We start from the raw sequence: 27,900 nt of genomic DNA on the forward strand, positions 1-27,900 counted from the left end.
TGTGGGCACTCACCAATGCAATATCAGTAAAAACTTTTCGGTCGTAAATATTCAATTTACGCAAAATCTTTGTCGGCTTTTGCTAAATTCCATATGGCATAAAAATGCTACTTCAGAATACGAACACCACATGTGTGACTATCCTAGAATTTGTCGCCATCGATTCTAAATAAGAATTCGTTATGGTGTGATATTTATATAAAAGGATATTCGAAACGTTTTTTTTAACAAAATCAAGTATCACTAATTATTTAATTGTATATGAAAAAAATATAATAACGATATATGTTAAAAGAATATACTTTAAAAAATATAATTAATCCCTTTTGGTGCCCTAAAATATTCAAAGATGTCAGTAAGAGTCTGTTGAAGTCCCCGATAAGCATGTGGTATTATAACTTGACCACGTGACCGCGATCCAGCGCTCGACATGCGCGTTAGCCATTGGACGCCTACTGAAATTGAACCGAGTTACTCGTTCTATCTCAGTTTGCGAAACACCATATCATTATCTCTCTCACTCTCGTCACTTAACACGCGAGAGAGCGAAAGGGGAAGTATCTCACCGCTCGCGCTCGAAAGGGCAGCTCCAACTTCGTTCTTTTTGCCGACAATGTTCGGAAGCGCTCGAAGCTGGCCAAGTCGACTGAATTACCCCCACTTTACCTCCCGTTCTCGGTAACCTTGGATAACTTCCGAGAGATTTTAGAGCGGGCAGAACCGAACTCGACCGAAGTAACCCACTATATTCTCCGTCCTTGGCCAACCTTGGCCAGCTTCCAGAGAGTGTAGTGCAGGCATAACGATATCAATAAAACTACGACAGTTATTATGCCATAAAAATTTATATAACTGATCAATAAATGCAAAAAAAATATTTTAATGTAATAATTTTTTTCCCATATTTTTTTTAACTGAGCTACAATTTTTTTTAATATACGCTATTTTGAAAAAATATTTTAGGTCAACGAATTTAGCTAATATTTTCAAAAGGGTTTTATTTAGGAAAATTCTATGATGATATAATAAAAACCACAACAGTTATCGTAGGTGTATCCTCAAACTTTGTTATATTGCATTTCCGAATAAATTCGGTAGCTCGTTATTCGGATTCAAGAAAGTCCTCAAAATATAACGAAAGAGCTCTAAATACTTACTCACTTATAATCCCGGACAAAGTATATCGATAATTAGAAAAAATCAGGAATTAAACATAACAATTATGAACAATCGCTTTACAAAGTTACACACTTTAGTTATTAAATACATTTTCCAATCATTTCCGAGTACATACAATAGTAATTTTAAAGAAAACGCCTAGTTTTCCTGATCTTATTTTTCTTATGTTTATCACAAGTTATGTAAATATAATTCTTGTTGACATTTTAATTAATGATAATCTATGTGACTGTGTAGTGACTAATATATTATATGTATGTATGCATTATAGATATAAATACATTTACAATACAGTCAAATACATATTTACATACATTAATAAAATCTGTCTTTTACTACATGAAAATGTATAGTTAATCAATAATATTGATTTAAATTAAGTCATAACATATTATAAATATAAACATTAAAAATATAAAAAAGTTTTTTGTAAAATTTGTAGTTCTCTATCATTTTTGATACTGAAAAATACTATCAATCAGTCTTTGATTATTAATTATGATATATTCTGCTACATAGTAAATATTTAAATAGTTTAAAGCTTAGTTTTAGACTGGAGATTATTTTTTTAATTTGTTACATAGACTAGAAATCATTATGACAATGAAAAAGTCAAAACTATGATTATTTTTACCTTCGGATCAAGCTATCCTATTTTTATGGATTTTTTTCAATATATGGTATTTATGCTGATTCCTACTCCTGTGAGTTCTAGCTTGCCAAAAGCAATGAGCTTTGTAAATATATATATCAAAATTGAGATATTTTAGAGAAATGCCAACGATGCAGATAAAATCAGTCTTTAATTTTACATCTATTTGAGCAAAAATCTTTATCAGTTTATTTTTCCTTATATTTAATCTAGTTACAATACAAGATTATTCCAATTGAATTTACATTATATAGAGACGAATAAATTTATCTAGATTAAATAAATATATTTGGTTTACTTAAGCTTTAAGTCAATTTGTATATTTATTTTGTGTATATGATTCAGTGAATGTGTATTTTTGTATATATGTTACAGTGAATCTATGTACGTTGATAACATTTTGGCCATAACAGTTGCATCATTTGTTGTTCAACCCCAAACCTAACAGAAATGAATATAGTAATGGTATAAAGGTTAAATCGTTTAAATTAGGTTAGTGTTTAACAGAAAATGGACGTTTTGCAACTGTTGAATTGCCCTTTAACGACAGTTAGATAGTGAAATTATATTTATCTACTAGTTTGTGGATGTTATGTCATTGGACCAAAAGAACAGCTTTTGTTGTGGAACCGTATTCGAAAATGATTTGATGGCAATGAAAACATAAATAATAACTATTCTACACTATTTATTTGTTTTTGTATATGAAATATATATCTCTTATTAAACTTTAAATCCATAAACAATCTCTTCCTGTAAATAGTTTAAAACTACAAAAATAAATATTAAATATGGCTAAATTTGTATAAAAGTTGTAAGGCTATCATCTCATTTGATCGTTGAGCTATTTATTAAATCATTTATATAGATATGCTATAAATATGCATGTGTAGATACATAGAGGTTACACGTGCCATTGTCATTTGCAGATGAACCTGACGCTGTGATAAATATTTGCAGCATATCTAAGATGTAAACAAAGTGTTGCAGTAACATCACTCGCATAAAAATTAGCTATGTCAAAAAATAAATATTTATATTGTATCGAAAAAAAATAATAAATAGCTGTGAAAGCTAAACAGAATTTTAAATCGAGACCTACATACATATAAGACAAAATAAAATTTACCGCAGTAAATAAAATATAGGGACGGAATAGCGTAGTCCGTAACGTCTCAGACTAGTAACGCTGAGGTTGTGGGTTCGAGCCCCTTTTTTTATTATAAATAAAAATTCGAATGTCGCTCCCGGGGCTCAAAACCACAACCTCAGAATTACTATAAGACATTACGGACTACGCTATTTCGTCTTTTATATATGTAATACCAGCTTTCCGGCATCTATTTTTCATTTCAAAGTCACACACTAAATACTGGAACGAAGGCAACCAGGAATAACTTCCGCTCATTACCTCACCTCAGACAGATGCAGTCCTCACCTGAGGATTACGTCTCAGGTTTTCTCTTGACTCTATTGCAATCTACACTTGAACATCCACATCGGAGTTCATTCAGCTGAATTTGCATGTGTTATTAGCAAAGTTTTTAGTACATTATATTAGCTTAACTTTTTCTTACTATGATTTATCAACTGTATACATAATTACTTGTGCAATAAAATAAATATGAAACAGATCCAACTAGTAGTATATTACTGGCTAACAAATTCACACATAATAAACCGAAAAAGCAAATAATCTTATCTTTGTCACAGATATCTTGGTGTTCGCTGTAATTTTGTATATTTAATGAAGAGAAATTATCTCATCGTTTGCTCGCTATCGCTCACTTTGGTCAGACAAGCAGTCGGGAAACTGGGAAAACCTGATTCACACATAATAACAAGAAATCAATTCTAAACAAAAAGCAATTCATTTTTATTTAAATTAATTAATGGATATTTAATTATATTTACTTCTAATAATTATTTAATGAATATATTAAATTAAATAATTTATTAAATAAATATTCTTGACACTTAATATGAAATCCTAAATAATGTGTTTTAGATAGATTTTAATATATTTATTTAAATACATTTAATGCTCAATCTTCAACTTTGTAAATCGTATCGCTTTGTATGAATGGCGTATAATAAATAATACACGTAAACAAAAGAAAGCAAATTAATTTTATTTAATACAAATAAAAATAGAGTTGGCACGATGATTTTCGAATCTCCGCTAATGTATTCTTTTGTTGTCGACCAATGAAAAATAGGTATTCAATTATAAAACAAAATGGCCGACATCAACATGACAACAGTTTTAAATAATTATTATTTAATAATAAAATTTAGCTACGAGACAAAAATTTTCATTAATTCGTCATGTGCGTTGTTCGATTTGCCTGAATATGAATATTCGGATTTCAAATAAACTAGGTATGTTATAACTATGAAAATGAAATATATACATAATGTGTGTAAGGATTATAAGAATACATTGATTAATCTAGATAAACAAACATAAAACAATCTTCATAATGAAATCTTCAAATTTTGAATTCCCATCGACGGGCTCGGAGGCCGAAAAGTGAGTTTTTCCTTTTATAATACATAAAAATTATCATTGCTACTGATATAATGTACATATTCGTTAGATTTTACGAATTGCAAATAAACCAGGTACGTTATAAATGTGAACGTGTAATATAAACTTAGTATGTATGAGGATTGAAAGTTAATGTCGATCAAATCGGCTTTGTCGCAGTGGGAACGCTATTTATTTAGATGTGTAGTTTCTTGGATGTTATCTAATAAACTACATTTTACAAAGATTATAAATATGTGATTTCATACCTGGAATAATCGATAGCCGAAATATCTAAGAGTGGGTTATTTTTAATTCCGATGTATCTACATCATGGTTTTTTATCAATTTTTCTTCTGTGCAATCATTTCTCTTTTGGAACAGCCAAATTCAGGATATTCAGTTATATCAAACTTATGTAGTATGTTCTTTATAAAAAGATAATGTCTTGTTTGACTTCAACTTCTTGTTTGTATATACTAATTCTACGTTGTCGTCATATAGGTCAGCAATCATTGCTTCTGAAAAATAATTAAAACAATAAGACCTTTATCAAGAATTAAACATTGAACACGTTACTACTACTAATATAATCCATAAATTAAATTTAAACAACAACCAAAGAACAAAATTGACGGAAGTTACTGTAGAGGATTAAACACGTAGATTAGCATCTCTTCATCTTTTTCAAAATTGTCGCAATATGTCATATTTTAATTGATTGCCATACGTTATTAGATCTATCATTGCTTCTGAAAATTATCTGTAAACAATACAATATATTGGATAAAATGTTACTTTTTGTTTACAGTAATATGAGATATTTCATTATTACTACCATTGTAATATGTTTAATTAACTTTGGTATGTATACCTTTAATTACCAAATCACCGCTGTTAGTCTTTTAATATTTGATCTTAGAAAGTCAATAGTAATTTTTTTTAGAATGACCGTGATATATTATTCATACTGGCACACTCATAATTTATAGTTTTGAATATATTGTCTATAATTCCATTAGCTACATCGCTTTCAATTATCTTCAATTGACATTGTGATTATAACATATTTCACTGTTTATTTAATTGCACAGAACTACGCGCAGCGAGCGCTTGCCAGATGACAGAAGAGCTGTCACATGTAATCAAATTTAAAAGGGAAATCCTTGTTCTGGGCGTGCTTGAGAATGAACTATGAAATTGATTTTATCGATTTAAATTGTAAAACACTTTTGTATAAAAATCATCAAATTAAAAAAAAAATTTTTTTTTTAAATATGTTTAGTTTATACGGGACTTAAAATATAATATAAACAATGTGGATTTGTGTTAGCTTCTCTATACAGAAAAAGTTGTACTTAAATTTTGTCGAATTTAAAGTTATAGTTTTTAGAGAATTTTTAAAATTTCTATTCGGGTTGTCGCAATGACAGCCCGTAAAGTGCTGTCATTAACAACCAAATACTAAACACATAGTGTTGCAAAAATCCCTCTTACTGACGCCTTCGAAAGGAAACCACACAATATTAGATAACACTAATTTAAACATTTTTAAAATTATAATGTTTCAGAAAAAAATTTCAAGATTTATTCAAAATATTTTTTTCAACCTTAAAAATAATTTTTATTTTATTATGGATCTCGAATATCATTAGTTTATTATAGATATTAAATATGTTTAGTTTATTATAAATTTTAAATAGAGTGAAAACTTTTTGCACTTATTAATTATTAAAATATATAACGCAGCGCAGTAAAAACATTTATTTAAAAAAATATACAAATCAAAATATTTTTTAATAAAAATAGAGAAAGGTCTCAAAATTATTAATATTTTTAAAGCGCATATGCTTACTGTCCACTTTTGGTCTTAAGTAACACAATCAATGACTACGTGTAGTAGCGTCAGTAAGGTGTAAAAAAATATGTTTTAATATCAGTCATGTTTTTGAGCGAATGTGTAACCGATGGTATTTATTACTATTCAGTGGCGTAGCTAGGGTATGTGCCGCCCAGGGCGATCCTTAAAATTCCCCCCCCCCCTTCCATACATTTTTTGCAGGTTCATAAAATCAGAATTTCTTAAAATAATAAATTGGTTATTATTAAGCTCTTGTTATTCATGGATTTATATATGTTTTAGTGCATTCATGGTTAAGAACCACACTAGACGATCTCATCGCGAATATGCCACCCCCAAGCAAGTGCCGCCCGGGGCGGCTTGCCCCCTCCACCCCCCCCCCCATAGCTACGCCACTGTTACTATTATTTATTTAAACTGTAAATATAGTTTTAAATGATACAAAATGTTACGTTTTAATATTATTTCTTATTTTAAAATATTTTACTATTTTTTGTTTTATTAATATTTAGCTAAGTTGCAAACCTATTTTAACTTAATACAGTGAAATCGCTTTGTAACGAATACAAAAATATCGAAATTACCAATATATGGAATCTTCAATTTGTCCCCGATAAACTTTCATACAAAATGTTTTCATTGTAACGAAGTCTGTTTCAGTATAACAAAATATTTTGATCCTAATTTAAAAATTACGTTCCAACTTCACACAATATTTCTTCGAATTCAGTTCGTTCTTGGCGTGAATCGTATGTGTTCACAAGTGTCACCGACCCTCAAACTTTTTTAATAAAACATTTTAAAAAAATATTGTGCTTATTACATTTTTTTTAAAAATGTACAAAAATCGATCTGTCATTCTTATAAGAAGTTATTATGATATGGTAATTAAAAATATATGATTTTCCTTACATTCTTAAATTTATTCATTGGTTCTGAAAGCTTCGCTACACTAAGATATCACTGTATAATGTTTAGTTTAATTGTTATCTAGCTAAGATTCAAACATAATCTCAAATGATATACAATATTTAGTTTTATCATTAAATATTTAAGTTGCAAATCTAACTTTAAAAATTAAATAAATGAAATGTTTTCTTCTTTAAATATTTAGCTAAGTTGTAAACCTATTTTCAAATGAATTGAAAATTTTCAGTAGTTTTTTATAGATTCATTAAAAATCCTAAATATTAATGTCAAATTCAACCATTAAATTTAAAAATAGATTTTTAAAAAATCAGAACGAAGCAAAAATAATATTTAAAACCCAAAAAGTTGACGATCCGGTATTCGCACACTCGCTAGCTTCGGTACCTCACGATAGTGTGGTACCGAAGTTTTTTAATGACTGTAAAACTGCCGTAATTTCAATCATGTTGACACGAAACTTGATATAAAAATAGATCTTGTAAATATCTCAGCTATGTTTGTCGGCTAACTGGATCTGCCATATTCTTTTCAAAATGGCGGCTATTTAAAAACTATAAAAATTCGTAACTTTGGTAAAACAAATCTTAGAGAAATAAGTAAAGAGTACAAAAATGTTCTATAACTTATTTTTAAATTAAAAATAAAAATATATATGTATGTGTACACATCAAGATACGTGATTCTTGCTGAGTTTGTTGGGAAAATTTTTTTAAATGTGTATGAATCTCTCGTTCTAATTACATCATATAAACATAACATATAATATTTTTACACAAAAGGTCACGAACCTCACGGTAAATCACACATCGCGCTTCCTACAAAGGTCATACATATTAAACAATAAATATTATTTACAATAATATATGTATGTTAAACATCTTTTCTGTTTGCGGTGAAAACCCAATGGAGGCGCTTCGGTCGCTCGCGCACTAAATTCCCTCAGTCGTCGATTCGCATTCATTGAGTACGGGCGTGTCGTTTGTGTTCAGCGAAAGTTTCTCGCAGAGCTAAAAAAAAACACTAAAAACTCGCTGCTGCGTCTCCTCTGACGTCACGTGCATCCTTAACATTTGTGTGTGGTGACTGTTTTAGTACAAGAAAGTAGTGCCATTTTTTTACTATCTTATTGGATTCGTGGAATTAATATCACGTGAGAACCTTTTTTTACTGTATCTTCATCCTGAATTATATACCTGCAGTGTTGCCACAACCAAAAAGCCAAAAAGTATCTATATGCAAACAAGCGCATCACCGAATGCATTTATGTAGTACATACGAATGCATTGAATCATTTAGTGATTCAGCTCACATCATCATGCATGATTTGTGTTGTTAATATTCAGGTCGGGCTACTTTTAAATGCGCCTTCTGTTAAAGTAAACATTTGATATGCAAACTGTGTAGCGGGACCATGCAAAAACTTGTCAATCAAGTAGAATGGCATATATGTCATTTTTCTTTGACTGATTTTCTATGCAATGTGTATACCTAATTGATTATACAAAAATAGTATTAAACTATGAAAATAATATATGTCTTACTTAATCATTATTACAAACCTACCTAAATTTTGCATTGACACATTCGACGCTTGATTTTATGCTTACTCTTTCTGAAGAACCGCTTTCTAATCGATGCATGTACATGCGAATAATTTATTTATGTTGCTTAATCTCGCACTGCGGAACGCTAGTATTATATAATATAGGCAATAGCAACGAACGATAACGATAATGTGTACAGGTGGTCAAATAAACCGGGTTTTTAATCATATTTTAAATAAATAAATATATTGTAAAAACCATTGATGACTCAGTATGCGCTAAAAATTATCAAAAACTGAATAAATATAATTTGAGAGTTGTTATAATGTACTCAGAAAAATAAAAAATGTACGTGTACACTTTTTATTACTGCTTATTTCAAAGAAGCAATAAAAATTTACATTGCCAAAGGATCGGCCAATTTCGTAGTAGCAGTTTTTGCGCAGTCACTTCTTAGAATTTAGATTCTAGATCATTATTTATAGTCGTTGGCGGTATACCGTATATTTTATATTATATTCGGGTATAAGTGATTGAAATTCTTGCACGTGTTTGCACGTAAAAAGTTGTAAATAAATAATACATGCAGATTTTCATTGTGTAAATTCGCATCGCCTTGTATCGCCGATAGCTATAAAAACTGGTTATTTTATCGTAATAGCGACTCTAAAACATAATTTTGATGTTGTTATTATTATTATATATCAGATAATGTTGTCTAGTTATCCAAAATTAATTTTTAAATAAGCTTTCAATACAAAAAAAGCCCTGATTGTCCGAATAAACAAAGGTTTGTTTATGTGTCCTAATATATGATACAATCCTGATATGTTAGAGCAGATTTATAAATGTATTTAATAGTCGAACATCCATAAGTATTGCACATAAAAAGAACATCTTATAATTAATTAATAATAATATTTTAAAATGTACGAAACACGATGCCTAGCAGTGATTTTTATGTTTCTTTGCTTATTATCTGATTTCTTACAAGCCTAAAATTTACTTAGACGGTAGTAATAAATAAAAATATGCTTTTCTTCTGTGTTATAATAACACAAAAGCAAGGATCTGAGCGTAAAACGCGAGATTATGAGCGCAAATCGTATTTTTTTGTAGTAAAAACCAAAATTATTGCAGCGCGTTTTTTAAATGCTAAATAACATTTTTGACGAAACGCTTAGATTAATTAAAAATATCATAAAAATTTGAAAGATTTCTGTATAGCGTAGTCCGTAACGTTTCAGAATAGTTACTTTGAGGTTGCGAGTTCAAGCCCCGGCAGCGGCACTTGAATTTTTATTTAAAAAAAAAATGCGCCATTGCAGTTGCAATCAGCTGCAGTGACATCTGTATAGCACATAATAATTTATAAATAATATAGATGTCACCGATTCCCAGACTTGGGGTTAATACTTACTAGTAAGTATTATATCTGATTGATTTACTCAGTTTGTACAGATTTGTCTGCTGTAACGCATTGGGCTTACGCCTATCAGGTTACAACGAAAGATTTAATAAAAATTAAAAATTTGAAAATGTGTAAAAAAGTATTTTATTTAAATATAAAAATTGTTTTTGCTCTCTTTACTATTTTTGTAGGTTTTTACATTTTTATTATTTTTTAATAACCACCACTTGAATCATGCTAGCTAACATACTTAGCCAAGAATTATTTTTAACGAAATTTTTATGCCGATACGATTATAATACGGGAGTGTTATCGTATTTTTTAATTACAAAAAAATGTAAAAAAAATTTTGTGTTGTATTAAAAATTACAAAAAAATGTAAAAAAATTTTTTTTAATTTTTATTTTGTTTTCATTTATATAATGAAATGTTTTTGCCTTCTTTTCTTTTTGCCGTAGATTTTTTTTAACTTTTACGATTTTTATTTAATTTAATAGTTGCCATTTTTTAAACTAAAACCTAAAAAAATATATAACATATCTGAGATAATTACAAATTCTCTTATTAGGAAAAGTTTCATGGCAATACATTAAAAAATATGGCAGTTGTCATGTCCTCAAAAGACGTTATATCCCACATCAATGATGACATATGTTTTTGTATTTCTATTAAAGAACATTTTTGCCTTCATGATTTTTTTAACGGAGTCGCTATATTGTTTCAAATATTGTTAAATATATTTCAAATCAGGCTAGATATTTACAAGGATATTAGCTGATATATTTACAAGGTTATTTTTCAGTAAAAATTTCATGATGATTTAATTAAAACCACAATAGTTATCGTGTCATCAAAAACCGTTACATCACATCTAAATGACAAAAAAAATGTGAGAAAACTTTTGCTATCTTGACTCTTTTATCTAAGATTTTGTAACAAAGTTATGTTAAAATATAAAAAAATAGCCGCCATTTTGAAACATGATTATGGATTAAGATATTTACAAGGAATATTTTTATATTTAGTATTTTAAGGTTATATGTCGATACGAATAAAACTACGTCAGTGAATTTTCAAAAATTTTTATATCCCATAAAAATTACAAAAAAATGTAAAAAAAATATTTTTTTATTTTTGATTTGATTTAATTTATATAACACAACGTTTTCCCTATTTTTTACTGTGTTACGTTTTTTTATTTATTAAATTGTCATGTTTTTTTTTAAAAATGGCAAGTAAGACTAACCAAAAAAACACCTGAGATAGTTACTAAGTTTATTTTTAGGAAAAGTTTCTTAAATACCTTCTATTAGCTATCGTATCTTTAAAAACCATTATATCCCATGTATACAAAAAATGTTGGAATTTTAATATCTATTACAAATTATTTTGATGTCTTGACACTTTTTTTTTTAATTTTGTAACAATTTTTTTTTATTAGCTGCCATTTTGAAACATAATGGTGGAGCATGCTTACATTCCAGACCAACAATCTTAGCCAATATATTTACAATATCTATTTTTAACAAGTATTATAAAGTTTTCTCTCAAATCTTATTCTCAAAAACCGCTATATCCACAAAAATGTAAAAAAATTGTTTCTTTTTAGGAGTCGAATTTATTTAACTTTGTTTATATATTTATTTAATAGACGCCATTTTTGAAACAATATGTGCATTTAAAAAAAAAATAAGGCGACATATTAAAAAATGATTTTTTTAAGAAACGATTCTGTCTTGATTTTTTTTTATTTGTATTTGAAACATAGTTGTCGTATTGTTTTAAATATAGTAATCTACGTTTTAAATCAGGCTAGATAACTATATATTTACCAGATTAATTTTCAAGAAAAATTTAATAGTTATTCTTGAGGTACGATTGACAATAATCCTATGGCCTCATTTTTTTCTTTATTTTAAACACAATTATATTCTACGAATATCGTTATTTAGCTGAATCTAAAATGTCGCTATCCTCACAAATAAATAAAACTTTTAATGTTTTATTTTTTACCAAGGTTAGACAATAACACAGTTATTGTTATGGTTATAGATTTTATTTGATTTCCTTTAGGTTTTTTAAATGAATTGCTTTATAACGTTATTGTATTTTATTTATTTGTTCTAATTCAGCTCTGCTATGAACTATTTTTGTTATTATTGTACTACTTACAAGGGCATAATTCAAACATAATTCAGCACCTTAAAAATATTTTTGGTGTTAACGATAACATTCAGGTCAAAATAAAATAGCCATTACATGATGCTATAAAATATCTAAATGAACAGAAAAATATAATTTATAACATCCTCATATTGGCGATTCCCATATCACCGTGTTTTTTTTTATTAAATAAACGCTATATCATTATGTGTTAATTATCGATAACATATCGAGTTATTTATTATACTTATATAAAAAAATATTAGCATATTTAAACTAGTTAAAAAAGCACATTTGAAGAAGTTGGAATTTGTGCAATTCATAGTTTATTTACATTATGTGGAAAATTTTATGTTAATCCCTTCATATAAATCTTAATTAAGAATTTGTATAGAATTCATATTATCATATTAATATATCAGATTTTTTATTTGTTTTATTAGTTCATATGTCAAATGTATCAATGGTTTAAAAAACATATCTATAGTTAATTTCATATTTTGACAGTTAAAATAATGTGATATTTAGAATTGGAAGACTTAATATCCTATCAATTCCTAAGTTGACACTAAATTGCCAAATATGTACATTTATAAATGTCGATATTTTGGTGAAACTTTTTCCTGGTTTTAAGTCTGATAAAAATTACAGTAACGATTAAAATTTTAATAGTAATAAATTTGATTTAATAATTAATAAATAATTGTTACGGATCGTTTCCTAAAAACAATACCACTAAATTATTTTTTAATGACCATTGATAATTAAATATATCAAAACAAATAACTTAATATAAATCATGCTGTTGATAATAAATTTATTTTATTATTATAAATTATTCTTTTAACGGTGATGTTTTGTATCATTGCAAACAATTAAATAGGATTTACCATGTTGTGATATAATGTGGTATTTATATCCTGGACAGTTAACACAAAAGCAAATAAAAAAATTGTACTAATTAGATCATATTTGGAGGTTCTTTCAGATGAGTAATAATGTGACACAATTGAGATAAGCTAGGAAGAGCTTTTTTAAAAATCATCACCACAATATCATTTTTATTCAGGATTGTTTATCGTAAATGTACAATAATAGTTCAACGATACCGCACATCCTTAAATTAATTGTGCATAACAGTTAATTGTGATAACACTGTTCTGATAACGCAGTTTTCTTTGCATAGTTAAATTAACATTTTAAATGTTTACGTGTACATGTACGCATATTTTAAATTAATTATTCAATCCATCAATTACATTATAAAAACAGTGTTTTACATATTTTTTAAATTAGTCTGTCTTTCTCAAACGACAGAGCTGATATGTCAATACTTTGATATCAGAATATGATAGTCATATTTAGAATAGTGACTTATTATAGAATCTGGGTTAAATTTTAATGTAAATAAACTTTTCGAATCAGATAGAACACAAACAAGACTATGAAGCAACAATTGCTGATATGACAAAGTCAGATCTCATAAACTCTTGATTTGAAACGTCTCTGATGAATTACAGATACACCTTTTGGTTGAGCAATTGCATCGTTTGCATATTCGAGCGTGAAACTGCAAGATGAACACATTTCAAATGTTGTGAACACAATAGCAGTTTTACACAGAATTAGACGCATTGTCTATTGCATTCTTTATGCATAAAAGGGTTGTTTTTATGGTGCTCAACGAAAAGCTAATCGACAGATGTTGACAGAGAGGTGAAATATCCGATAATTATGATACTCTTATTTTTATCAGACCTTTTGTCAAAACGCGTTTGTATTTCCTTTTTATAAGTTTGAAATGTACGGACTTCACATAAAACGAAAACATTATTAATAAATACGTAAAAATCATAAAAAAATCACACATGACAGTTTTTGCAACAATTATAAGATAACTCGATTCAAATAATTTATTTATTAGTTTATAATTTTAGTAAAATATTTCTAATAAAATATTTTCTGAACCATTTCCTAAGCTTTTGCTTTAAATAAAAATTTAAAGAAAATTTATTATTTGCCACAATTACTTGCTTTCAAACAAGGTACTGTATTTTTATATAAAGTAGATTTTATTTTCTTCAAAATTCAAAGGGTTATTAAAACTTTGCTCTGACAAAATATTTTTGCATTGATTAAACACTCAAACAAAAATGTTTTTTTTTTATGGTTAAGAATTTTCAAAATTTCTTAACACTTTTGCTCTGACAAAATACTTAAAACTCTATTTTTATAAAATAATATTTTATCATAGAAGCTTTATACGTTTAAATACATTTAAAGCATTTGACTCTCTTTCAAAAACGAAAATCTTCATGCTATTTTATTTATTGTATATATTAACTGACCATTTAATCAATAAGTCAGCAGGCGCGTACCGTGAGATACTTTCCCTTTCGCTCTCTCGCGTGTTAAGTGACGAGAGTGAGTGAGAGATAAGGGCGTGCTCACTCACTCTCGTCACTTAACACGCGAGCGAGCGAAAGGGAAAGTATCTCACTATACGCGCCTGGTCAGTAGAGACTAAATTTTTTTATACTTAAATCAATAGCAAGTTATATTTTGCCAAAATATAGGTATTTTAACAAAGAACAAAAATAAGCTTAGCTAGATATTAAATGTATGTAAAATGCAAATCCATTTGTCAAAAAATTTATTATGCAATATAAATTTGACCTTTATGACAGGTTTCCCCAATGCGTCATAATGGCCATTATATAAACAATAAATCATAATTTATTGATCATAAATAAATAGTATTTCTGACCGTTTTATTTAAGATTAAAGCCACACATTAAATGATAAACGGTCAGTAACCTTCTGACAAATTAATCAGTAAAGATTAAATTATATTTATACGGAGCGACTTTAATAATGTACAATTGTTAAAAGAGCAATATTTAATAATAACATTTATATAAATATTTGTTGATCATTTATTATATTCCGTCTGTCGTTGGTTGCGAGTAATTGGATATGTAAATTATAATTATTTTCCGAGGAAGCTTGGACAAATAGGAGATGAGACCAATTGAGAGCTAATTACATAAAGGCCTAACCACACCTCCAAAACTCATCCACTTTAGTGAAAGCTAGTTAAAGTGTCATATTATTACAGAGGATGTGCTTATCTGTTGTGAGCCAATTTATAATGTCAGTTGTATGAACCATTTATTTTTTTAATGATTTTCAGATTCATTTCTGAAACCCTTATATGTATTTTTCTCTATGTCATTTAATATACATCCAGAAACTTCTTCAGAAATAAGCAACATAGCACCTCTTCTACCAAGTGCTTTAATTCATATTTTAACAATCAAATAATAATGTTAAGCTTCTTATATCAACATAGCAACAAATAGATTTTACTTATATCCGTTTACCAACTGATTTACTTAAATTTCTGAACAAAATAAAAAAAATACTGACCAAATACCTTATCATATTGCCTTATATATGAAAATTGTATTGATACTTTTGTGGTTTTCATATTTTAATATACTACACAAGTATTTTTCTATTAAAATGTTTATATTTATTTATAAAAACAATTTTGATTTCCCAATGATACTTCCGTTTTAAAAATAATTTAATGTCAATATTTATATACGATTACATTATTACTTATGCATCCGCATGATTAAAGTTACATTACTGTATTTGAGTTCATTGTATCAATTTTAAGTCAACGTTTTATCATTCATGAATAATTTACCTAATCATGCCATTATACAATCAAAAGGGAGAAAAAACGTATAATAAAATAACACAATTAGTTCCAGTTGAGAAAATGTTTCAATGTCGTTATGAATCATGTCTGTTTTTATTTTGCGGTGAAGCAGTCAACGTTCTCTCAATAATTGTAGTTCAATACACTTTAGCTCTTCCATAATTAAAAAAATGTTTTTCATTACCTGATGGCGAGCAACAGTACAGCTTCAAACTTTAAACGCGTGCCATTATGTAATTTTGTGTAGACGATGGCCATTTTTCAATGACACCTCATTGCGCCATACTTGCGCATTTCAATGCTATTGATTTCTAACCACAAACTGACATGAAGACAGGAAACGGAGCGTCGTTCGCACGACGCATTGTTTTTAATTGAATCATTGCTGCATTAATTCAATTTAACCCAATCGGACCATGTCAGGAATTCCCGAGGATGACAGTATCTTGAAATAAATTCTCAGTAGTTAACACCGTATTGAATTTACCTCGAGTTGGTAGAGCTCAAAATAAAACAATCAACATTTTAAAATCGCAATAAATGATATGGACTGAGGATAGACTTGATTAGTGGCAATTTTATTGGCATATACACTTTGGATTTTTAAGAGGACTACAACCAAGAGGAAGCCGACCCAACTTCAGACCAGCGAAGACCGCAAAAGCCGCCGCTTCTCTCTTCGCATCCACTCAACGTCCGTAATCCAGAGCGAACCCACTTTGGAGACGCCTGTAGTCTACGGACGCACCCACTGACAACCGTTGCGCAACAAACAATCTTTGTCTTAACAAGAATAAATGCTTCCGACTATAAAATCAGAAAATATTTTTTTCCAACAGTTTTTAATTCAACATTCACCGGAAAATTCTCAATAGTTGCGCAAAATCCGGGTTTGATAAATGAGGGGAAATCCAACGTCACTCACAATCATTGATCCTCTGACCAATATCGATGATTCGGGGCGAAATCAGACTCTTTGTTAATGTCTAATACCAGGCGTGTACGGTGAGATACATTCCCTTTCGCTCGCTCGCTCGAGAGTGAGTGAGAAGAATTGGGCATGCGGAACGCATGTAACGCACGCCCTTATCTCTCACTCACACTCGTCACTTAACACGCGAGCGAGCGAAAGGAAATGTATCTCACCGTACGCGCCTGTCTAATACATATTATTAAATCATTGGCGTGCATATGTATAACAGTAGATTTGCAATCGGTAAAAACAACGTCGTCATTTTATGGAATGTGTAATCCGAACATCGGTACATATTCAGTAAAGATACACATCAATGGTTTTTATTTTTTTACTTATAAACATCCGTTTAGATGCGCTATTGTTTGTTTACGTCAATGAGTTTATTATGAGATTGTTTCTGTCTAATACAAATAGTATCAGACTTATTTTAGGTAATTGTTAATGAACGTTCGCTGTGAAACGCAGTATTGTATGTTTACGCCTACGATTTTTTTTTTGTTTTTACACAAATGAAATAGTTTGATGAGACTCTTATCAAAATAGTTTTAATAATAACTTTTACATACCAGTGGTATAATCGCTTAACTAATATCTGAATGACCTTAGCTCGAATCTCTTTTAAATATTTAAAAAAAATTAAATTTTCTATCGTGTCTGTGAGATTATTATATTAATATAATTTCGGTCCATCATCACAGATAAGGTTTTCCTAGATTTTCTCAAACTCTCGAAAGAATATCGGGCTGATAAAATTAAAATCAGGTTAGGTCATACATATTACGTATAAAAAATATTTAATAAGAAATATATTCAGCTCATTGAAAATATCATACATATTTTTAATCCGGAGTTTCAGTTGCGAGCTTTAAAGAGTCGCGATTGCGTCCCTTATTCTTGCCTGTAGCGGCCAGGGCGTCAGCGCTTGAGAACGTTCCTCTTGCATAAGCCATCCAAATTCTTAAATACTTGCCAAACAAAATGTTTTTTTGGCGATAGCTATGAGGAGCTATAAAAAATATATGGGATGGTGTGCATAAAAAAATATATGGGTCCAGATGGGCACTCCAGCGATCTGTAACCGAAGGGTAGAAGAACAACAGTATTATGCGTAGGGTAGAACGTGTTTTCCAGCGATTAGTTACGTATGAGTGATTACATTTTTTTTTTATTTAGTTGAAAAACCTTGAACTTACATATAAATTGAATAGTATCCTCATTCAAACCTTTCACTTGATGTGTCACAATTTTCGATCAAATTTTTTAATCAATATTCAGATGCTCATCACGTACTGTGTTCACGTAGAAAAAACTCATCGTTTGCCATTGATGTTTCGTCAACGCCTTTTTCGGATTAAAAATATGGTTCGACGGTTTTATAGCAGTATTGTAGTACATAAAAGAATGACGAATAGTGGATCAATGTCCTCTGATTAATGAGTTAATGACTCTCACTTGTATAATTTTTTTTTATCCTGAAAGTAACACAAAACTTATTTTCTAAAGTTCGTGCAGAAGTTTGAAATTATGCTTTATTATACCTTTGCGTATAATTGCTGAAGATCAAGGCGCCAGAAGGCTTTATCGAAGAATCTGCACCACGCAAAAGATGCTAACCCTTTCCAAGAAGGAACGCCTAAAAAGGTGAAACGCCTATTTCTTACCCACTTTTTTAAAACAATGCCTTCGAACTGAATTAATCTGATGCGTTTATTTCTTGTGTAATTCAAAGAAGAGTGGGAAAAAAATCTTAGATCATTCGTTTATAAAACATGACTCGTATCATTATTGTCAGTCGAGTGCTGCTTGATTTTTATTATTTTTTCTCAAGGATTCCTGGAAATATCAATGCAGTATCTCCGAAAAACTGACTATGTTTCCTCATTTGCACACGTACTCTTACATTCTTTGATTATGTAGACCTCTTTGATCACACACTCGAAATGATGTAAATGCTTTTGCCAAAAAAATATTTTTCTGGGATGCCCAACAAAAATGTCCTGAGCAAAGACGGAAAATTTGAGCGTTTAATATAAAAACCACACGTGGCTTCCATTAACCGCGCAAGGATTAATATTTGCTTTGATAAAAAGTTCATAGATAACGCTGATACGTATGTAAAGGATATAAATAATTTGGATGTGGTGTTGGAAATTCTGTCGTCACTATATTTTCCCAAGTTGCGTGAGTTACCGCATTATAATTATAATTGATTTATTATTTAATTCACATATATGTATAAATATAAAAAAAATACATTAGAGTATAAGTTAATAAAAATGGGTTATAATCGTTTGATAGTATTGAATATTTCGTGTTCATGTTAAATGACACACTTTTATTTTCACTCTCGTTTATGAAATATGCAAAAACCGTTAACACGGTTGCCTTAAATTTCAATAAATAAACCATTGCTAAACTCAAAGGAATACGTTAGAGGAATTCAAATTCAACATTAACATTTTAGGAACGCATATAAAACTTCTGACATGAAACATTTACAATAATTATTAAAACCAGCAAAAGAGATGCCACAGGTTTTCCTCGTTGCTGACGCACATTTTAACATTTATAAAATATATATAAAAAAAAACACAAATCCTTTCAAATGCGTATTTGCGAATTTATATCTACATTGTTTTGTGCTTGGATTTTATTTGCTATGTAATAGGTAAAAAAATATTTCAAAGCCAAGGATAATCAATGACTCGTTGTATTTTACTTATAACCAGTTTTCGCTTATTTCAATATTGATAAAAATGTTTAGGCTCATGTTAAAAAATAGCTCAATCTAATTTTAAATTATTTTTCCTGTCAGGATCGTAGTGAAATATTTTTACGTCAATATCTACATGGGATAACTAAAGAAATTTCCAAGATTAATTTCCTCATGGGTGTTGTAAATGTAACAATTTTAATATGATCGAAAACACAGTGGGAATTCCGCTTTTTTTATCATCTTTGCCGCTTTTCTGAGAATCAGCGAATTTAATTTATGGCTCAAGTTGACTGCAGATAACGTTTTTATAACATAATTTTATTTATATTTTGACTGATTCCTGTTGTGGACACCACGAGACCTTATGACTAAAGGTCGTAATGAGATGATTCGTAATTGAAAACAACATTAAAATGGATTATACAGGTCACAAGTGTCAAATACGAAGTAAAAAATGTATTGACAATATGGGTGAAGGTCTAACCCTGATAAACAATATAATTCGGGATAAACAATGTAAGGTCACCTTTGTTTTCGCTTCTTTTGCGGAAGCGATAGTTAAAAGTTAGGTTATGTTACCAAATTTTGTTGCTAACAGGTTCAAATAAACTACGGGTTAACCCACCGATAAAAAAATGAAACATGTTCCAAATTTATATGACAAATGTATACATATGTGATTTATTAATATGTATTGAAAATTTGTTCCCTAACGAGTTACGATTTTTTTAAATTTTTAATAGCCGCCATTTTGAAACAAGGTGGTGGATCAAGCTGGCTAGCGATTTTAGTCGAGATATTTACATGTTTATATGATTAAAAATTTACTGCAGTTTCATTTAGTTGTTCAAAAAAACTTATATTCTTTTTTAATTTAAAAACATTTTACCCTTTATACTTTTTTCTCTATGATTTTTTACGGGTTTTAATTTTTTTATTATTTTAATAGTCCATATTTTGAAACAAAATGATTGCTTAACAGACTTTTTACAATCTCAATTTTTTCAGAAAAGATTGATAATAATAACTGTTATAATTACTAAAACCAAATTAAATTCGACTTGAGGTTATTTTGGTCCTGTGATAACAATCAACAAAACAGCAAAAATTGAAGCTCCTCCTCAAAAATTAAAAATAAAGTAAATGGTATATAACCAATACAAACTTAAGAAAACGTCCATATTTTAATAAATGCACATAAAATGTAGTTGTTCTATGAATGTATTACTATATTCATGTTGGTAGTAAATTTTCTTTAATACAAATGAAATATATTTGTCTCAAGCGATACATTCTAAATATAAACATAATCCTTATTTTTTTTCATGTGTTTACAAAGCTTAAGATAATACAATAAAAAAGTGTATTTACATAATTTACTGCGTTGTTTTTTTAATTATGATCTTTGAGACAGCCATCGTATACGCAATGTGAATTGTCACACGTATCTCTTGTCATCATCGAAAGTGACCACAATGGTTTTGCTTACAAAATGCTACCCGGAAGACATGCTCTTCCGGGATAAATATGAAATGTTGCGTTGATCTTTTAATATTCAAGAAAAATGTCTTAGCATGAGATAAAAATTGTATCGATTTGAACTCCCCAATCAATTTATTTAATGTTTTATATTTTAATTCATTATTTTTATAGCAAAAGCACTGCAATTATAGTCTTCCCAAAGTATATATTTAAATCCCTCACTTCAAGATTTACTGACCTACGCCATATTGGGATCGTCTCGCCATTGTTTGGGTTTTATTGCCTTTTTTTCCTTTTGCACCGTGGGGTTAACATTACTTCATAAATATTTATGATCTTAAGGCGGATCAACCGTAAATGGTCGCCAACTAGAAAACGTAAAATAGACATGATCAAATTTTGCCAATTTTCATTTAGCACATCTCACGAATACTTCTAGGAAATCCTTGAAATACATTTGCAGATAACTATATTTGATTTATCGTTTAACACCTGATTATTACACTTTTAAATACCTGCATACTTTTTATTAACATGTATTAGGTTGTTAGAAAAGTAAATGCCGCTTATGACCTTCAAAGTTTATAAATCGAAATAAACACCATTAACTAATTAATTACATTTTTTATATTTGATAAAATGCATTGAATACATTACATACATACATAAATAGTTTTCGAAGTGCTTAAACAAGTAATTGCTATTGAATATGGTGGACGATTTATTGTTACAAGAAAATCAGATATTTTCGATTGACCATTGCTGGGAACGGAGTCGCAGTTCTTGGTGCATTTACGTATTTTTTTTGATAATATCAGCTTCATTGAAAATATATACACGTAAGCGCAGAGGTCTAACAGACATAATTACAGTTTCGCAAAATAATTTGGAGCTTAATTTTTGTCCAACTGTTGTACAAATTGCTTTCTATTGTTACTTTCTACGTTACAATGCAATAAAATTTTACATAAATTATTATCAAAACAAACTTTTTTTGCTTCTTTTCATTTCGTGCGGCACCCATTTCGCAAGCTTTTTTGCTTTATATAGCTGTTTAAGTGGCACAAAACTGTAATGTTACTAACTTTTAACTTTGGTACAAGTAATGATTTGACTAACGCCTTCAGTTGGTCGTTATCGATTAAAGAAGGACCACTACAATGTTCTAGGCTTCACTGTGCGAATTTATATAACAACTATTGCACCGTACGTAAGGAGTGTTTAGTTTACGAGCAGTTTCTGCTACTTTACCACCCGTTTGGATTTTATTTGCTTATTTTGTCCTCCAAGCGTTTTTTGCGTCTTGTATAATCCAGTCGTCTTTAAAGATCGGTTAAATTATTAGATTTCGGACTTCATAGGCTTACGTGACCAGAGACCAGGGTTTACGTGAAGTAGGAAGCGGCTTTTTAGATAATCTTGGTATTCGATGTAGTTTTGCTTGGTGTGATTTCGACTGAACAAGTGTGTGTCCCAAGTCGAAAGCAAAGTAGTATAACAGTTAAGTTTTGATTCATGAAAGTGTCTCAAGCCAATGTGACGATTTAAGGGGTGGAATCAGTGTACGTTGTTGTCTGTTACTTGTTTTATAAGAGTGATTTTTCGAAGCAAACAGCTGGTGATTCAATTGGGAATATTCTACTGATATTGACACTAACTATCTTTGTAAGTGGTTTTTAATCCGTCCAAATCTCCAATCGACACGTGCATCGGCGTGACGAATAAACTTATTCTACAAGTCACTTATATTATACATATTATACAATTATTTTTTATTATACTTTCAAGCAAAATAATGATAAAGCCAAACTTTTCCTATTAACATATTTAATAAAATTATCTTTACAACGGTGGGTTAAAAGTCACTTGTGCGATAATTGCCAACACAATGCATTTTTTTAATATACGTACTATGAAAACCACATTAATAAAAATCATATTTTCATACATTAGTAAATCGCAAAATGTCCTTTATTCGTCATTTAGCATTTATAATTTTCTCAGAAATAAAAAAATCACGTGGAATTCTGCCAAAGCAGTCATGTTGGCAATCACTGGTGTTGTTTTGATTTATTATCTACACTAGCTTAAAATATGGATAACTAATTGAGAATTCGCATAAAACAGCGGTCGTGTGAATCTATGATTTATTTTAAAATATCAGAGTTTTTTGTATCATAACAATACATACAACAAAAATCTACTACGCATTTTACTTCATGAAGATAATATACCTGATATTTTTATTAGATGTTCTTTATAACATTCTGACATCCTTTACAATTAATAAATATTAAACTCAGACATATTTATTATTTATTTTTTATTCAAGTCCTTCAGACAAATTTATCATAGTACAATTGAATGTCATATAAGAGTTCCAGGGTTCATTGTTTGTGTTAGTAAAAACGATAAATTATTCATATAATAAATCTTTGATGCAAAACATATTTCGCAATATGTAGTATGTATTTTTGATTTTAACTAATGTTTACAATACAATTGTTGTTTAATTTAAAAATATATTATTCAACCAGAGTTGAAGTAAACACTTTTATCATAACAAAAAAAGTCAAGGGCGTTTACTTTTTTGTATAATAACTAACTTTTAAAGCAGTAGTAGTAAATCATTTATAACTGTATATAAATAACACAAAAGTAATGAATTATCAGTTAATATAACTGTCAATTTTTTTTGTTAAAGTTAATAAATTATTTTTTGACATCAGTGATCAAGATGAGTCACTTAAAAAAATAGTTTAACATTAAATCTTATTATATTATATATTTTTGTATTTTTCAGATCTAGAAGAAGTGGATAAACAATGTGAAAGTGGGTATAAATCGATCAAAAAGCAATCATTAACAATGATAGAGAGACTTGTTGACGTAAAGGACACAAATATTATGGAGATTTGTAACACGTCTGCCAAATTAAAAGGCGATTGTTGTAAAAAGAAAGTCAATGTTTCACCCGATTCAAAAGAGGGCATCATATTAAGCGATTTATTAAAAGACTTTAAAACACAGAAGTCTAATTCCGTTGAAAATGATTCAGGACATGATTCAGACTGCGGCGAGACGGATTACAAATTGCTTCTGAAAAAGATGTCTTCATGCGACATTTCACCGGGTAATAGACAGAAGAATAATCACAATTCTGAACAGAAAAAAAACTATAATGATAAAATCTTCAATAAAATGCATGGACAAGAACAGGTGAAAAATAATATGAACAACGGCGCGGCACACAAAAATAACGAAGTTATTACTTTGCAAGTGAAAATTAAAAAGCATAAGTCAAAGTCGAATAGCAACAACGATACAGGCGACGATGGCAAAACTCATCAGAGATCTAAAAAAATCAATATCATCAACAACACTCTGGAAAATTTATCTGATAAACTCGGAGACCTGAGCTTATCGCGTGAGAAGTCAACCGTCGTTTTAACTACAGAAAAGCAAACTATTAAAATTAATAATGAGCATAAACACAAACAAGATAAGGCGGATGCAAAGAAGTCTAAAGAAGGTCATGAGAGAAAAGCTGATAAAAACGAGAAGATTTTGATTATAAGAGGACCCATCAAATGCAGTCTCAATGATATTAGAAAGAAGATACCGCCGTATGAAAGTCAAGTATGTTTTTAATGCTATATTTGCGATTGTTTTATGTTATAATATTAATATATCTTTGTTTTTAGATTCATAGAAATGCTTTGAGCGGCGGTAAGGTTGTGATACAAGTGACTCCGCCCGAAGACGACACAATCCCTAGCACGGTAAACAAATATTCTGAAATAAACCTAGATAAAATCACGCATGAGATAAGACAGAAACAGGCAAAATACTCATCCAAGTTAAACGATGCAAAAATCCATAAAGATAACATGAACGTCTGCGACGAGTTAAACAACATAATAAACCATCTTAGAAATGAAGAAAATAAGCTATCGTTAGATAAAAGCTTACCTAATGACTTCTACAACTGGGAAGAAGACTTAAACATGATAATGGAGATCTTGGAAGGAGATCAAAAGGCCATCAAATCGGCCAGTTGCAATTTTTCCAAAGAGCGGCACAACAAACAGAAAGAAATTGAAAAGTTTTTGATAGACGAGACGCTACCGATATGGCCCAATAATAAGATGAATAACACTTATCCAACGATCAATATTCATTCAATAGAACAGGACGATAACGAACGACTTACTGCTGATAACGTATCAAGTCCGTCGTACACAGATTGTTCGAACGTAAGCAGCCCATATTCTGATTCTACGATACCGTTGACCATACAGATGAGTCCGTATAATCATCAAGATCAGAACTATTTGAAGACTCCGAATTCATACTTAACTAATGGAAATCTTTCTCCGTATAGTTGTTCGCCTTTACAAGGTTTTCAATCACCTTCTATTGAAAACGTCGATAATGCATCATACACCGAGAATTTGTTATATGAATCTTCAAACACATCCATTCCGAGCGTTTCAAGGGAATCGCACAGTTCAATGTCGTCTTCTGATAGTCCAAACTTTCAAGCGCAAGACACCATATTCAATTTCATCGACACATCCTATATGGAATCATCTCCTTACCACCAAAGTATTGAAAGTTCTCATTTCAACAACACGTCATTGATCTTCGACGATATATTACAAATTGAGAAAAATCAAAACACTCAAAATTTACATCCCAACAATAAAACCAATTATAACACTTTGAAGTGCAAGTATCAGAACAAAATTGAATCGGCGTTCAACAACACGGTGAAATCGCTCAAAAAGAAATTGACACCAATCGCTTCCAAAGAAGCACATCCTTGCTGCCTGGATCATGGGAATAACGCTAAACAAATCTTAGAAGAAATGTTTAATAAATTAGACGATAGAACAAGACAGATGATTTGCTTTAAAGTTCACAGCATCGACGACGATAAACTCATGGAGTAAGTGATTCATATTAAATGTTTTATTTATTGACTAGCATATCGATATTAAATGTATTTTTAATTGTTATAGATTGTTTGATGGGCAATTGTCTAGCTGGAACGAATCTCTAGGCAATCAATTTCCTAGACTACCACTTTTGCACGCTACATGCGAAAGATTGCTCATGAGATCAAAGACGATGATGAAATTTTGCGAAGTTTACATCAATGGTAATATTTATATCTTTCGTCTGTATAAAATATCATGTTTCTCATTATTAACAATACATAATTGAAATTAGGTCATACAATATTGGACAGAGCTGTTCTGACTTGTTCTCAAAGTCCGTTAGTCGTCAAATATTTAACTGAGTGCGTACTACGAGCGATGCCCCATTTGCCGCCTAATAGTGATTTTATGCTAGATAAGGTGAGTCTAAAACTCATTCATTTTTGTATTCTATACATAACTTTTTAACAATACTATCAAATTCTATTCAGGCTGATATCTCCGGCAATACTGTATTGCATCGAGGAGCTGGAAGAGGTGAACAATGCGCTTTTGCATTATCGTCATTACTTTCGTTCAACGATTTATCACAACCGCCCATATTCAATGTTAACAGATTGAATGCTGATGGTACTTATCATATAAATACATAATAAATTCTCATTTACATGTGTTATACATTATAATAAATTAAACTTTATCATTTAGGTTATACACCGCTTCATATAGCATGTTCAAGGCATTCGGCCATTCAACCTGGACAATCGTGTTCATGTGTATTAACAGTACACGTTCTATTAGAACATGGACATGCTGATACAAATATAAAGGTATGCAGTTGCAAATATTCAGATATCATTTATATATTTTAAAACAAACTCTAAACTACTCTATTTTAATAGGATGGACGATCTGGTAATACTCCGTTACACGCTGCCGTCGATGCATCGATTTGTGGACCACAATTAGTATCCATGTTGCTGAAACATGGTGCTAAACCTTCAATTCGCAATTACAGGTAATTTATTTTTATTACTCTATAACCTTATTAAGATAACAGCTCTTATTAAATCAATTTTGTTATCCAATAGTGGTGCAACGGCTTTAGATTTGGCTAAAACAGCGTGCCGCTCTTCAACGAGGCCTCAATTCCCAAAACAAGTCCTCGAGATGCTCAAGAAATATAAATAAGGTTATCTTTTAAGCATTCATTTGAACGTAGTTTGCTAGATTTATATATAAAGAAAGAAGACTGTATATATTTATTACAATTTAAGTTCAATTATATTAATCCATTACATATGTATATAAGTAAATATTTAACAAATTTATTTGTAACGTGTTGATTTTACCAAAACCAATTATGTTATCTAATTAACTTGTCATATTTACTAAATATTAATCATGGATAATTTGTATGTAAATAATGTTAGTCATAGTACAATAATTTTATGCTGTAAATCAAAATTTGTCGACATAAATATATTTTCGGTGTAAAATTAGATCTCAATTGTAACAAACGTAAGGTAAGTACAAATGCTATTAAAATAAATAATATTTTTATAAGTTTAGTTGTAAAAGTATGTTGTTTTAAATTTTTGTAATATGTGATTGTGATTTTATTACAAATCTAAATAATGTGTTTATTTATATGGTATCTCCAATATTTGTATTGTATTTAACATATTTTTGCTATTAAAATAGTTTTGTAAGATTTTACAATGTTGTCAGTTTGTTATTAATATAAATATTGATAAGTAATACATGATTTTTATTTATTCTG

The 27,900-nt window shown here is 29.5% G+C and overlaps 1 protein-coding gene across 1 annotated transcript; it reads left to right on the forward strand.

Annotated features, from left to right (window-relative positions):
- Positions 1–8,093: 8,093 nt before the first annotated feature.
- On the forward strand, positions 8,094–27,878 carry LOC148229139 (uncharacterized). The gene is made up of 9 exons (XM_088197288.1): positions 8,094–8,302; positions 23,978–24,813; positions 24,879–26,125; positions 26,199–26,338; positions 26,410–26,537; positions 26,609–26,747; positions 26,826–26,947; positions 27,020–27,135; positions 27,209–27,878. The coding sequence occupies exons 2-9, from the start codon at positions 24,043–24,045 to the stop codon at positions 27,306–27,308; spliced, it is 2,763 nt and encodes a 920-aa protein (XP_088053414.1). The 5' UTR covers positions 8,094–8,302; positions 23,978–24,042; the 3' UTR covers positions 27,309–27,878.
- Positions 27,879–27,900: the final 22 nt, after the last annotated feature.

Source organism: Plectrocnemia conspersa, unplaced genomic scaffold, assembly GCF_051122295.1.
Source record: "Plectrocnemia conspersa isolate PC_06_02 unplaced genomic scaffold, ASM5112229v1 ptg000011l, whole genome shotgun sequence".
Lineage (NCBI taxonomy): Eukaryota > Metazoa > Arthropoda > Insecta > Trichoptera > Polycentropodidae > Plectrocnemia > Plectrocnemia conspersa.

Coding starts and splice junctions, on each gene's coding strand:
- LOC148229139 (XM_088197288.1), top strand. CDS start 24,043: ATGATAGAGAGACTTGTTGACGTAAAGGACACAAATATTATGGAGATT. Junction 26,126..26,198: donor GACGACGATAAACTCATGGA/GTAAGTGATTCA, acceptor TAATTGTTATAG/ATTGTTTGATGGGCAATTGT. Junction 26,948..27,019: donor ATGCTGATACAAATATAAAG/GTATGCAGTTGC, acceptor CTATTTTAATAG/GATGGACGATCTGGTAATAC.